Here is a 15,744-nt window from a genome sequence, read left to right on the forward strand (position 1 = left end):
ATAAATTGCGACATAAGATCAGCTAGTGTATTGGAAAGGATGAATCATCAATCAATTATCGTCAACTGGTTGTACAACGAAAAAACCATTTCAGAGATTATTCAACTATGTAGTTGTTTCTAAAATTTCACAGCATTATAGAATAATATCCGAAGGTATAAACGAGCGACTAATATAAAATAACAGCGTAGTTCTACGTCAACAATGTGGTCGTATCTTGGACACAACCTCCTATAATTTTTTGATATTTCGTTTTTCCGATTTTTATGAGCTTCTAAACAGCTATTTTTCATAAAAAATAACTCATTTTTACCAAAAATGGGCGCCATTTTGACAATTTTTCGAATTTTCAAAAAACCCCTATGTAACGCATTAGGTATTGTCGCCAGTCACCTTGGACTGACAATATAAAATATGATAATGAAGGTAATTAATATAAGCATATAAGCTTATAAGCATTCCCTTTCGAACAAAAATACCTTCCAATACGATATGAAACAATGGACCTAATACGTTCAAAAAATTCCGTAAAGTCGCTATAAAACCGTGGCACTCAACGTGTTAAATATCTCATTGCTCGTCGTGAATCTCTACTGCGTTATTCTGATGGTCGGCGAAAATCGGGAGTTGTTATAGCTGCGCCGACATTGTCTTCAACAATTCTCAAAGGAAATGTGCAATTGATAATGTCTGGACAGGGGTTTCAACTTTCACTTCATCCATCTCGACCTCATCCCCACGGAAGCATGTAGAAGGAAGGAGTCGAAACCTTCAACCACCATTTCCGTCGAATACTGAGAGGTCATTCATTCACACTGTGGGCCAATAACAACTACGTTTTCTAAGATCGAGAGCGTTCTAATGTTTCGTATGCAGTCACCGATTTCCAGCCATTCGCGAGATCTGAGCAGCCTCACTAGGGGGAAACCCCGTGTACTCGATCCTTAGCCCGATTTCACCGAGCTGGTCTCGTAACTACATTAACTGCGTCCGAGACGAAGTCAAGTTGGCATCGCTACTTCTATTGAAGCAGGAGAATATTCCGCCATTGGAGTTAATCTTGGGTCGTCTAGCAGCTGTCGCACCAGAAGATGATAGACATTTACGAATGATTTGGCTCCGTATCGCCTAAGATATCTACAAACGAGCAGTCATCGTGGTCTACTTGCTCTCGATTTTTGAAACAGATGTAACCGAAGGAGACGATTCCAGACCAACGATGCTTTTGTTTTACCAAAGGATTATCATCGAGAAAATTAATGAAAGGTAGCAACCGTTTTTGAACACATTCCATTCCTTAATGTTCTTGTTGTTTGTATATTAATGTTCCGAATAGCCCCAGTTCACGGTACCAGCTTACTCGTTTATCTGCAAGATGCGAACGCAATCATTTTCCATCGCGTCTTTAGTATTAGCCTGCGAAGCTACTGCTCACTGAAATGCATATCCAGTGTACCCATACCAACCCATATATTGCGCAATCAGCTCCACTAATCGTGATGCGCGTTAGTTAATTGTTGCCTGCGGGGGAAGCATACGAGATGCATTGATTAACTGGCGCCCGGCCCAGAGGAAAGGAGTCTTGCACCGATGGGAAAGCGATTTTTCCTCGATGGTTTTATCGATCGTTACAGCTTTTCAATTTAGTCCGACCACGGTTTCAAACCGGATCAGATCGCAGTCCGCACGCGTTACGCAGCTTTTTCCGAGTGGTGTGTCCTTCATAGTGAAGCGAAGTCCTTCGCTGAAGTATTTGACAGTTATAAAACTTGTAAAATCTAGCGAGAATGAAAAGTGTCATGAACCGTGTGGCCCATTCTGCACTTGTGCTTGTGTCAGTTTTCAGTGTAACCAGCAGCGGCTGGGTGTCTCATTTGGACGTTTTGAAAAAACTGTCCGAGGCGAAGGGTAACGAGGATTTGCGGTCAAATCTCCGCTCGATACGGAAGCTAGCGATCCAACATGGGCTGATCAAGTCCAATAATGACAGTTATCAATCCGAGTGGTCCCCAATCAATCAACGACCGGCAGAGTTTCGACTGGATATAACCCCGTTGGATGTGCCGGTGATAATAGAAGGTTTGTGAATGTTGCTCGATAAACTTACGCTAACTGTGGTTGTGCCCGGGGGGAAAAATCGTCCAACATTATTTAGATGGCATTAAATCAAGACACTCACTGGTTGTACAAAACATGCCGAAACCCAGTGAATCGTATCAACAATGTTGATGCGTTGTTCTACGTTTCACATCAGTGATCAATCCGCGCCAACATGATCAGTCGAGAGTTTCTGTAAGCCCGTTGGCTTGTTTTACAATTGCGTTGCATACCGCCAAGAGATAAAAAAATACGCTCCACAGCAAAGATGTTTTCACGCTTCAAGCGCCTAACAACGTTCATGTGTATGTATTTAATAAGGTGAGAAGCAGGACCCAATTTCCGTGATTGGAACTAAGAAACATAAAATTAGAAATTGTGGCTGAAATTCGCTACTCTCTAAACAGCACACAATTAAATGCATGTCGAAATCTTCATGTGATATGCGGTAAACGGTGAACGGAGTATCTCAGTGGTTTCCAATTGTAATTGTTGTAATTGTGGAACGTGCGTGGATTCAGATTGAATAGAATAATTGATGTTATGATTAACGATACACAAGTTATCTTGCAACAATGCTTACAAACTCAACTTCTTAAACGTAAGCCTACGTTTTAACCTGATACTCTCACCTAGTGTGTTACCGATAGGACCAGAAACAAAATTGTTGAATTGAGTCTTCTTTGTTCCATTGCACAGTCGAATCCTTGATAGTATTTGATCAATGAATTTCTTACCATCAACATGTTACATTACAACATGGTCGTTCACAGCAAGTTCTACTATTTGTTTGTTGTGTCATCAATCACATGTAGACCACATCAATATTAACCCTTTGCGGTCGTATTAAATTAGGGTATGGGTGTAGTACTGGTCGGAATTATTTTTCCTTGCAAAAGCAATAATGCATGCAAGATTATGAAAACAAACATTTTTTTTGTGAACTATATATTTGTTTTAACTTAACAATCTGTTTTGATGTGATGTTTTTATATAAAAATTATATTTTATAATTGGTCCTCGTGTGAATCTTTCGAACAGTCTCCAAGAGTAAATCATATGAAGTATGATAAATACATAATTTTATTTTGTTATCCGTTTGAATATGAGACACTTTTGCCATTGACGCAATAAATGTGTAAATTATGCCAGCAATATGTATCCGAAAAGATGATAATTTTTCAGTTTTTACAAACAGAGATTTTTTACATCAGATTATTCAGATGACATATGACACCTATGCAAACAATTATTCTGCTCTTTAAAAACAACTACTTTTACATAATTTAAAGCAGTAGTTACTCAAATAACGATTTCTGCGTAATACAACTTATCCTAAGAGGTTTTACGGGGCACGAAACGTTTCTAATGTGAATCGACACTTCTCCTCCCTCTCTAAGGGGGTGCTCCCATACAAATGAAACCCAAATTTCTGTATAACTCGAAAACTCATCAAGCAAATGGTGCCGAATTTGGTTTGTGAAGGTTCTAGGGGGCACGAAACATTTATATGGTAAATAGACACTCCTCCCCTCTCTCTGATGGTGAGGGGGGTTTTGGTAGAAGTACTAGGAATTTTGTAGTAAAAGGTAAATTCAACGGGGTCGATTAGAAGATCAATCAATGAACAGTTCTGCAATTGGACCCATGAACTTGCGCTTAGTAAGAAAACGTGAATGTTTGAAGGTTTTGATAACAAAAAACAAATTTTGAGCGGGACGAAGTTTGCCGGGTCATCTAGTGTATACATTAAAATGTAACGAATAGAACATTAATAGCATATCAAAGAAAAACATAAAAAAAGTTGTTGTTCGAAACAAATCATTTTTCTCGAAAATATATGCTTTTAAAATTCTGGAAGAAATAGATATAAATAGCCCTTAAAATTTCCATAAATCAGACTATGGGCACACTGACATGGAAAAAGCCTTTTTTTCTTTGAAAAAATACTAGTAATGTTTAATTCGTAACATTTTTATGTATAAATTATCGCAATTTACATGCTCTGCTAACTTTTCTCTATTTAGAAACATATCAAGAACATGTCAAACGTGAGAATTTACCCACAAAAATGTTACGAGCAAAACCTTTTTTTTCAGGAGTCTTCATACAAAAATGACTTATATTCCAAAAACTATAACAGATAGAAAGTTGACGTCTTCGACAAAAGTTCATATTTTAATAAGATCTAAAACATTGTCGAATACACTATATCGCCATCTTGACTTTAAACACAATTAGGATTAGTTGTATTTATTTCAAAGGGAAAAAAATTTGTTGTTCGAAAAACTTTTTCCCCTGTAAATGTGCCCATCTTCCGATAACTGAATGACTTGTTGGAAATTGTAAGGGCTATTCATATATATATAAGTTATGCTGAGTCTGCGTTCATCCCGGTGGCTTGGTACTTATGCAAGGTGATACCTTGTTTTCCTTTCTGGCGAATTCTCGCGCGCATCATCGTTAATCTGGCGCGCCAGGCTCGGTTGCATGTTGTTACTATGGGCTCAACTGAATGTGTGGGAGGGACTTTTCATAACGTCTCCCCCCTAAGAGTCAAGCGTCCTCGGTTGATTTTCTGGATCCCTTGGTAAGGACAAATCTGGGTGCCGGAAGGAAGGATTTCGTTAGGCAGGTTGGCTCGTCCTTCAGGATATCGGTTACTGTTCCTTTCTGATTGTTTTCCTGGGAGCTGATGTCGAACTTCTTGTTGGTAATCTGTGAGGTGACGATGTCCTCTTTTTTATCCTGTTTGGGTTGACTTCTAGTTTGGGATTTGTATCTGCGAATGCATAAGATGATTACTATTGACAGGATGGTAGAGGTTATCGCTAGTTCTCCGAGCGTTTGAGAACTGATCATGTGAAGCTTAAGTCTCTGAATTTCCTCCAAATTTTCGATATTCATCTGGTGTATTTCTTCGATGTCTGGTTTTTGCTTAATGGTTTCTATCTCTTTTCCAAATATGGGTGTGAGATATTCAGATTTATTTATAGTTTTAGAGTTGCTTCTGAAGGTTACATTCTGCACTGTAACTGTGCAGTTACCTGTTTCAATAATAGTTGGAGCGGAAATGATTTGTGATTCTCCACATGAGTCTAAAATGTAGACTGCTTTATTTGTGTCGATGAGAATTGTTCCGACACTGATTTCCTTGATTATTGGACGTTCTGGTTGTTTATGCATCGGACACTTAGCTTTTTGATTTGTCAGGATATTGGAGATGCAACCGTCGTTCACTGGCAAGTTATTGTCGCAAATGAAACACCTCTCACTCTGCTCGTATAATGACTGCTGATACTTGGCCACATAGCGGATGCTCGTGTCGATTCTGGTTCCATTCACGTTGACAGGTTCTAACTGCATCAATGAGTACTCGTTCGGTTCAATGATGGGGAGTTTGACTATAATTATTATGTGATTATTTTGTAGCGATACAACTGATCTTACGAATTTATAAATTTCATCTTCAAATTTAATGACAATATGTTGGCTTTCTAAAAATTTCAAAATATAATCTTTTTCAGCCATACTGAGAATGTTTTTGTTCAAGCTATTAGATTTTTAAAAGGCAATCTGTTCTTCGAGGTCTTCTAAGGTTTTTATCAGGATATCAGTACTCAAAATAAGATTTATGAGTTCCAAGTCTTTTCTAATTATCGTGTCTTGAGATTGTACATGTCCCTTAATTGATCTTATGGTTTTTGAGACTTTATTAATAGTAGTTTGAAGTACATTGTTGATTTTTACTTGTTTTATTTGATTATCTATGATTTTGTTGCTATTAGTTTCAAGCATCTCTAAATTTTGATTGATTAAGTCGAGGTCTTCCTGGTCGGGGTTGCCTGCTATAAATTTTATCACGTTTCCTAAAGCATTAATAAGTCCTCTTTTTGCACGTTTTGGGTAAAATCATGTCAATTTTTCATAAGCCTTTTTAATTTTAAACTGGATTGTTTGTTGTAAGTGATCCGTTACATTAAGGTTATTTGCTAATTTTTCGATATAGTTTATATTTTGTCCTATTTCATCTAGGTTAATTTTATGTATTATACGGTCGTATCCTAATTTTATCTTAACCGAGTCTAATTTTAAGGTCAAAAGTCCGTTATTTGTCGATACGTCGTGGTAAAATGTCGCTGAAGTCAGTGGAATGATCCTGAAACAGACCGAAAAGAAAAAGAAAAAAAAATCATTTTTTGATCCTATTTTTATGTATTTTTACTCCGTAAGTATCTTTAAATGTCAATTCGTTATCGTCCACGACTTTTGAAACCTTGAATGGGTCTTTGTCCTTTGTTATTCTCTGATTAACTTTTACGTATACATTTTCTCCTGGTTCTAAAGTTTTTGGCAAGGTTTTTACCTTGTTTTCATTTTCTATCTGCTTTCTGCGTTTTTCCATTAGGACCTTAATGACAGACTGAATTTTACTGTAATTTTGAAAAATTTCTTCCGCGCTTGTTTCATTGTGGTGGTTAAAGACTACTTGCTTTGGCTTAAAGCCGGTCGCTGAGTGAATTGTGTTATTATAAATATCCACAAGAATGTTAATTTTGTCGAAGAATTCCATGTCTTTGTATTTCGAATTTAAAGTTCTATATAGTTCAATGAGTGTAGAGTGGAATCGTTCCACTATTCCGTTTGAGTTACTTGAACTCGCAAAATGAATTTCAATATCCAAATCTTGCATGAATCCAATGAAGGCAAGCGATGTCAAGCTTGGTTCTTGATCGCAAGTTATCGATTTTGGTTTGCCGAAAATTCTGATGTGCTCTGTGATTGCCCTTTTAAAGTCTACGATAGTCCTCGTTTCAAGAGCGATCACGTTTGCAAATTTGGAAAAAGCGTCTACTATAGTTAGCATTTTTCTTCCACTCATATGAATCCTTTCAAATGTATTTTCTGCGGGGTTAGTTTTTTGAATCAATTTCGGAGGTTTTCTGTCGTATTTACATTTTTTGCAAGTAGGACAGTTATTTATATAAACTTTCAATGTTTTATCAATTTCGGGGAAGAAAAATTCTAACAGGATTTGAGCTTTATTCTATTTGATCTCTCTATGGGCATAGTCGTGAGTTTTGCGCACGATTTCGTCCTGTTCCTCTGGTAGCCTTATGTCCTGGAGTAATACCTGTGAAATAAGGAGCTTGAAGATTTTGTTATGAGAAAAATGTTTGCGATATGTTTCGTGAATTAATTGTGTTAGCATTAAAATGCAATATATGCAATTCATACCGTTTGGATTAAGTTTTTCTTTAAAAATAGTTACTATGTCTTGCTCTGTGTAGTTTGGTTTTGAGATTATAAATCTGTGGTATTTTGAGAAAATTTGTTCATGAGCTTCTATGTCTGTAGGAGAAATTTTAAATATGATCTGGTTTTTGAATGAATTTGTTGGTCTTTCTGTTGTCCAAATATAATGATCGTCGCTGGTGTCTGCTGAATGTACTGTCATGCCGTCGGTGTCGGGTTCGTCTTGATTTTCCTGTATGTCATTGGAGTTTATTTCTGCTGGTTTTATCCTAGACAGGGCGTCGGCTACGACGTTTTCTCTGCCAGGTTTATAAATTATTTCAAAGTCAAATTCAGTTAAAACTAGTTTCCATCTAATAATTTTTTGGTTTGCACTTGTCATCGAATATATTAATGGTTGATGATCTGTGACAAGCTTAAATCTTCTTCCATACAAGTACGGTCTGAAGTGTTTAACAGCCCATATAATGGCTAATAATTCTTTTTCCGTTGTGCAATAATTTTCTTCCGATTTGTTTAAAGTTTTTTTTTTTTCCAATTCGTTTATTTGTAAGGCTCAATCGCATAAGCTTTGCGGAGCCGCTAACTCAAGTTTTGTTTATACAAAAATATCATCTTAAATCTATGTTTAGTAGGTTTCGACCGATTACTCGCGGTTTACTCGAGGTTAGAGGGGCAACAATTTTTGTGGGACGGGTCAGGTTAGGGATATGGATATGAGGTATCATTGTCTCAACCGAGGGTTGCCGCACGCACTGTAGCATTGTGCATAATGACCAGGGATAGCATCTGGTGTTCGACTAGCTGTCGAGGGTGGGCGACGGTGAGATGAGGGGACAATACAAACAAACTAATAACGAAAAAGAAAAAAAACACAAAAGCATTAAATTCTTATACTAGACCGTTTCACAAACATATAGATCAACTGCATATAGCAGATGTCGCGAGTTCCCAACACGTCTCTAACAGGAACATAGGGTTGTCTTCCTTGGACCTCAAGGGCATTCAAAAGGTACTCTCTGGCTGCGTAATTATCCGTACATTGCCAAACTGCGTGATCGATGTCATCGTAACCGTTTCCACACCGACAGACATTGTTTTGAACAAGATTTATTCTGTGGAGGTGCACATCTAGCGAGTAGTGGTTGGACATAAGTCTACTCATTACACGAATGAAGTCACGACTTACGTCCAAACCTTTGAACCACGCTCTCGAAGAAACCTTTGGAATAATTGAATATAACCACCGCCCAAGACTTCCAGTGTCCCAATCGGTTTGCCAACTCAAGAGGGAACTCTGACGCAGTAATTGGAAAAATTCATCGTATGAAATCTGTCTATCAAACAATTCGCCTTCCTGGGCACCCACCTTTGCTAGAGTGTCCGCCTTCTCATTGCCAGGAATTGAGCAATGAGAGGGGACCCATACAAAGGTTATCTTATAAGATCTTTCGATCAGTGCACTCATCTGCAGCCTCACTTTTGTGAGGAAATAAGATGGGTGCCTACTAGTTCTCATCGACTGGAGAGCCTCAAGCGAACTGAGACTATCCGAGAAAATGAAGTAATGGTCTGCAGGCTTGTTGGAGATCATCCCCAATGCGAAGTCGATTGCTGCCAGCTCAGCAACATAAACGGAACAAGGTTCCTGCAGTTTACGGAAGGCGCTCGAATTTTCATTGAAAACACCGAAGCCAGTGGATCCATTGAGGCGAGACCCATCAGTGAAGTATCTTTTCATGCAATTGACTTTTGAGTACTTTCGGTTAAAAATACGGGGAATGTAAGTTGATCGAAGCTGATCTGAGATTCCAAGTATTGCTTGTTTCATCGACAGATCGTATTCAATTGAGGAACTGCTGATGGTGAAGTGAGCACGGTCTGGAGTAAACGATGGAAGACAAATATCTGACGAAATATAGTGGTGGTAAATTCTCATAAACCGAGATTGTATATTTAGATGAAGAATTTTTTCAAAGTTTTCAATCAAAAGTGTGTTCGTGACTCCGCATTTCACCAGTATTCTGAGAGAAAGTTCCCAGAATCGGTTCTGTAGAGGAGTTACTCCTGCCAGAACCTCGAGACTCATGTTATGCGTTGAGTGCATACAGCCAAGAGCTATACGCAGACAATGATATTGAATTCGTTCCAGTTTTAGAAGGTGACTTTTAGCTGCTGAGAGAAAGCAAAAAGAGCCATACTCCAGAATGGATAGAATAGTTGTTTTATAAAGTGTTATGAGATCTCCCGGATTAGCTCCCCACCACGTGCCGCAAATCGAGCGGAGGAAGTTGACCCTATTTTGACATTTTTGCTTCAAATACGTAATGTGGGTATTCCAAGTGCATTTTGAATCAAACCAGACACCAAGGTACTTGAAAGTCAATGATTGGGTAATGCTTCTGCCCAAAAGCTTAAGTTGCAATTGGGCTGGGAACCGCTTTCGAGTAAACACTACCAGTTCGGTTTTCTGCGGCGAGAATTCGATCCCTAAGTTCCTTGCCCATGAAGACAAGTTATTTGTTTAAAGTTCTTGAAGCGTAGGCAATCGGGTGATCTTTCCCTATGTGTCCCTGTGATAATACAGCTCCCACTGCAAAGTCACTAGCATCTGTGGTAAGGATGAATTCTTTTGTAAAATCTGGGTACGCAAGTATTGGATCCATGGTCAGAAGTGCTTTGCATTTTTCAAAACATTGAATTTTATCTGGAGTAAATTCAAAGCAAGTATCATTTCGCAATAGTTGCGTTAAAGGTTTGACCATTTTGGCAAAGTCTTTTATGAAACGGCGATAGTAACCTATTGTTCCGAGAAATTGTTTAAGTTCCTTCTCGTTTTCTGGTTTAGGCCAATTTTGAATAACCTCTATTTTGTCGCTGTTTGGCTTTACGCCATCTTTGGTCACGGTATGTCCAAGGAATTGAACTTCCCGTCTGAAAAAAATAGCATTTATCTAGTTGTATCTTCAAACAAGCTTCCTTCAGCTTGCGAAGAATTTTACATATGTCTTTGACGTGCTCTTCAAACGAACTCGAAAAAATGATGATGTCGTCCATATAAACAAGACAACAAACACCAATGTGATCTCTAAGAACGGCATCCATAACCCTCTGAAAGGTCGCAGGGGCGTTCTTGAGTCCAAAAGGCATCCTTGTGAATTCGTATTTACCCGAGCTCACGGAGAACGCTGTTTTTTCGACGTCTTTTGCGTCTAGCTGAATCTGGTGAAATCCAGAAACTAGATCTAGTGTCGAGAAGTATGTCGCTCTTCCTAATTTATCCAAAATTTCTGTTATATCCGGTATAGGATATTTATCAGAGATGGTTTTCTCGTTAAGTTTTCTGTAATCTATAACGAGTCGAAACTTTTTCACACCTGATGGATCTGGTTTCTTAGGCACTATCCATACAGGTGATGTGTAGGGCGATATGGATTCTTGAATAATCCCGTCCTTCAACATTTTTCTTATTTGAGTTTGTACCTCTGTTTCAAATATTTGTGGATAACGGTATGACTTGGAATGAATCGGTATATTGTCCACAGTTCTAATTCGGTGTTTGATTTGATGTGTAAAGGTTAATTTCTGGTCATCGGAATATAGAATTTCAGAATATTCGCCGATAATGTCATCCAAAGCTTTTCTTTCTTGTTGATTCAACGAATCGTCTAAGATGCTGAATTTATTTCTAGGGCTTTCTATGGGTCTCTCGGCTGTGACAAATTCATCGTTATCAGATTCAAATTCATTCATGTTTATTTCGATTTGCGATTCCTCATGATTTTTTACGGCAACAAAAGCGGTATTATTACTACTGTGGTAGATCCCTGGTAGAATTGAAAAATTTCCCATATTTCTTTCGCTGCTTATGATGAAATCTCCGTCATTGGTGGTTCTGATTTTGATAAATTGTTCTTTTTTTTCAGTTAAATTTATTATTTGTTTTTCGGGAAATCTTTTTTTTTATTTGAACAGTTTTCTTTCCTATTCTCAAGATATTTTTGCTTACATCGATTTTGGCATTTAGATCTCTCAACGACTCGTAACCGATGAGACCGTCAAAATAGCTATGAAATTTAAAAATGAAAAATTTTAATTTTTTGTTAATTCGAAACGGATCGAAGGATACTGATTTGTCGATTGTGTGTGTTCCTTTTATGTTGGTTACCTTAGATAAGGGCTCTGATTTACAGTTTTCAACGTTTACGTGGGCTGGCGAAATGTAATTTTTGTTGGTGCTATCGGATGGTCTAAAGTTGTTTGCTTTGGTCGTCTTTTGATCTATTGTTTGTTTGTTGAGTCTTTGTCTATATGCTGCATTAGAATATTGCATAGTTATGGAGTAAGCGTCCTCAAGGGATTGCGGTCTATAACTCCTAACGTGCATTGATAGCTCGTCATTTAGCCCGTCGATGAATCTTGTTAAAGCCATAAGACTTATTAAACTATTTATAGCTTTAGTGGATGATTTGTAGTCGTCCATCAAAGCTGCTGTCGCCTTAATTGACGTATCAATTTTCTTAACTTGGTTGTAAAACTCAGTTAGAGTCTTCTTACCCTGGTTAACATAGAAAAGGGATTGAATATGAGATGTAAGATCTCTTCTGTCCCCATAAGAATTTAGGATTATTTCTTTGATTTGTTCCCACTGATTTGGGTTGCCAGCCGCTATTAATATTTCTTTGGCATCGCCAATAATTTTATTTTTAACAGCTCTCACTAATTGGCTGTAAATGGGTTCATTTTTGTATGACTGGAAGAGTGCGAGTGTATTCTCCGCATCTTCTAACCAAGCATGTGTTTCTTTTTTGTTACCCGCAAAAGTGGCCAGATTTTTAATCGGGTCTGGTGTTCGGAACTGTAAGAAGGGATCTTCTGATTTCGATCGCAATCTATGGAGTTCGTCAATCAAAGCGTTTTGATTGCTCGTTAATGTTTTTATATGACCCAACAAACTTTCAACTGTGACTTGTTGTGGGTTCTCCTGAGGTTCTTGTTCAATAATTATTCTCCCGTCCAGCTCTGGTGCTGGCATAAGGTCGGGTGAAATCATAAATTCGCGTTGATCCATTTTACCAATGATAATCTTGCTTATAATTTGCACACACAAGAATGCACTGCTATGATATTCGCTCACACTGCACTGCACCTCGCGGTTTGTGGCTGTTAGTTTCGCTCGCTTTTAAAATTGCTGAACGTTGTATTTTGTGCCGCTTGCCTCCGTGCTTTACTTTTGCTTGCGGGGCAGCTGATTTTTGTTGCGTATTTTTTTTTTTTTTTAGCGATACACTTTAACACTCACTTAGGAAGAAATAGAAAAAATTACTTACAAGAGGATGATGATGATCATCTCCTGGAGTTTCTAAGTTGATGATTAGGTTCGATGGTAGTTCCTCGCTTCTGGGCTACGCTAATCAGTGATATTCCCTCACCGGTGGTTTCCCGATAGTCCAGATGTTTCCAATAAACGTTGCTCGGTCGTGCACTTTACTGCACTTTACTTCCACTTCACTATGAGACTGCGCCAGTTATGTAGCTTCCGTTAGGGAAAGCATAAAAAATAAATTTATTCACGATATCACTTATCGCTATAACATCATACTTAGAACTAACTTATATTTTAGCATCGAACCCATTTTAAAGACTACAGACTGCTGAGTCTGCATTCATCCCGGTGGCTTGGTACTTATGCAAGGTGATACCTTGTTTTCCTTTCTGGCGAATTCTCGCGCGCATCATCGTTAATCTGGCGCGCCAGGCTCGGTTGCATGTTGTTACTATGGGCTCAACTGAATGTGTGGGAGGGACTTTTGTTTTTTGTTTTTTTTTCAAAAAGTTGTCTAACTATTTTTCAAATAATTCAAGTATGAAAAGTTGCTTAAATGACCCATGTCTTTACACCCACAACGTCGAGTTGGCATGAATTTCGTCAAATAGTGATTGGTTTCTGTGTGAAATATAAAACGATATAAACTGAATATTATTGGAAGACCACTCGAAACAGTCAGTACCAATTCCGAAAACTAAGTCCAACCCCAACCCCAACATATGTATACAAAATATAGTCGATTTTCGAAAAAGAAATCTATCTCAGCCTTGTTAGCTAAATTTCCACTCTGTGCAATTTTTTATGGGCTATTCATGGGTAACACCAGCTTTGTATTTACACTTTCCCTCCAGTGTTCATATCTTACACACTTTGGACCCATTGAACATGATGTGTTACGCATCCCTTTCATCCTTCCCGTTCGTGGCATGTAAATGATATTGTCTATTACGCGCCCAATTGCACACAATAACGAGTACAGGTAGGAAAAGACATGATCTCTATTTACCATTTTCGAGATCGTAATCGAGTTGCTTCATGCAAATTTGAACACAAACGCTGTGCACAGTTCAACTCTTCGCGCTTTCCTATCGTGGATCTATTACATCAAATTGAATTTGTTTTAACACACAAATGATGCCTATCATCTACCATCTACCATTTGAGGATTTGAGGGTGTTTTTCCATTGGTTTGATTTGCATAAAACGCTATGAAAGTGCAATGAGAAAAGTGTCATTCATCGTACATCCAAGCGTAGAATAACTGTTTTTTCGTCGCTCTCGGGTTTGTTTAATTGTATAGGTATATCATAATTCTTTTTCTACTGTTAGAAATTTAATGCTTCGCCTGACCGGTATTTGATTGATATTTATTTCTATTTTTTTAATCAATCGTTTTCATACACTCTGACACTCAGCGGTTTTTGTTTGTTTATTTTGCTTTCCATTACAGGCCGCAAAAAGGGAGTCGGGGTCAAAAACAGCAGCGAAACCATTGCGCCTGGAGGCAAAACTGGGATTGATGCATACGGCTTGTATGATGAAGTGGGTGATAAGAAGAGCCGGAAGCGCAGGAAGAAGCACAGAAAAAAGCACAGAGGCTGGAAAAGACACATGAAGAAGATGCTTCCATATGGGCTAGGTATTTTGGCGCTAAAAATGATCATTATGCACTTCATCCTGAAGAAGTTGGCCCTAGCGACGGCTTTGTCGCTGTTTTTGAGCAAAAAATCCTTGCTAGTGTCCGCGCTGATCGCACTGAAACTGATGCTCGCCAAGGAGCACCACCACGAGAAGAACGAAAGTAGCAAGCTAGAGGTAGTTCATATACCGATCCGTAAAGACATTGGTTTTCACAAGAAACTTCAGAAGATTAATCCACAGTCCAAATCCCAACAGAAGTCGGTGAATGCGCATCACTCTAACCACCCCATTAAACATACCCATCAACAGATGGAGGATTTTGGAGGGAAGTACATCCCGCTGGGGTACGAATCCAATCACTACCATTACGACCTAACAACGCAACCCAGCTATTTGGATTCCATCCCGGAAGCGTCGGAGGATAACTATCTCAATGCCGATGATCTGCAGTTCGTCCGGAGGGACGGCTGGGACGGGTGGACCGGATGGAACCGTGGCGACGAGAAGGATGGCTACAGTGGCGGCGTGCAGAAACCGTGGAATACTTACAAAAGGAACGCTAGCTACGATATATACAACAGCCACGGAAATGGGGGCTTCAATCGCGAGAGCTTTGAGCAGTCGACTGAAAACATTTACGCTAACATCAATCAATCCAATTACAAACAGCGAAACTTGAGCCAAATGAAATACAGAAGAAAACGCAGGTTGTCCGAAAGCCCTTAGCGTACCCAGCCTGGGGTGAATGTTTATGAGTTTATAAAATATTGATTTATTATCCCGTTGTTTAATTTATCGTATGTTTCAGTGTATACCATTTGCGAGTAATAATTTAAGGCATTAGCATTTAGTAATTAATTCATGTTTATTATTACTTTGAATCTTCCTGTTAGACAGAAATAATCACAAAAAAACCATCAACATACAAAATTGCTATAATTATGCGAAATTCAAATATAACGTACGTCTTATCCATAATCGAAGCTAGTTGTAAGAATGCTAAACAATCATCGTACCAAAATTCGTCACCGAATATGTAATTTCATTCATGTATAACATGTTTGTAAAAATTAAAAGCGTAAAATAAAATCAATCCCAAAAACAAATCGAAACATTAGGGTGCATTATTGAAAATGGTTGAATAATAATTACACAGGCGTCAAACACTAATTCGAGCCTGACCTTTCCGATTTTGGATATTTTCCAAGTTGTTATTTCGAGCCGGACTTGGTAAGCTGAAGGATTTCAAGCGAATACGGAATTTAGCAGTCTAGTGCGAAAGAATATGGATAGTGTTCAATGAAAAGTTCGAGCCTATCCTATGGCAAAAAGTGAGACTCAATACTCTCACAATGATAAGAATAATAACATTTACTAATGTATACATGTTACATTGAACTATGGAAAATTGAACACATTTT

General features: G+C 38.3%; 1 protein-coding gene across 4 annotated transcripts; it reads left to right on the top strand.

Annotated features, from left to right (window-relative positions):
* The first annotated feature begins 1,634 nt into the window (after positions 1-1,634).
* On the top strand, positions 1,635-15,435 carry LOC129762785 (uncharacterized). 4 transcript variants are annotated; one of them, XM_055761324.1, is made up of 3 exons: positions 1,635-2,079; positions 14,133-14,497; positions 14,549-15,435. In XM_055761324.1, the coding sequence occupies exons 1-3, from the start codon at positions 1,788-1,790 to the stop codon at positions 15,047-15,049; spliced, it is 1,158 nt and encodes a 385-aa protein (XP_055617299.1). In that variant the 5' UTR covers positions 1,635-1,787; the 3' UTR covers positions 15,050-15,435. The 4 variants fall into 4 exon arrangements, with proteins under 4 accessions (XP_055617299.1, XP_055617300.1, XP_055617301.1 ...); XM_055761325.1 differs by having other exon boundaries at positions 14,564-15,435; XM_055761326.1 differs by having other exon boundaries at positions 14,579-15,435.
* Positions 15,436-15,744: the final 309 nt, after the last annotated feature.

Source organism: Toxorhynchites rutilus, chromosome 1, assembly GCF_029784135.1.
Source record: "Toxorhynchites rutilus septentrionalis strain SRP chromosome 1, ASM2978413v1, whole genome shotgun sequence".
Taxonomy (NCBI): Eukaryota; Metazoa; Arthropoda; class Insecta; order Diptera; family Culicidae; genus Toxorhynchites; species Toxorhynchites rutilus.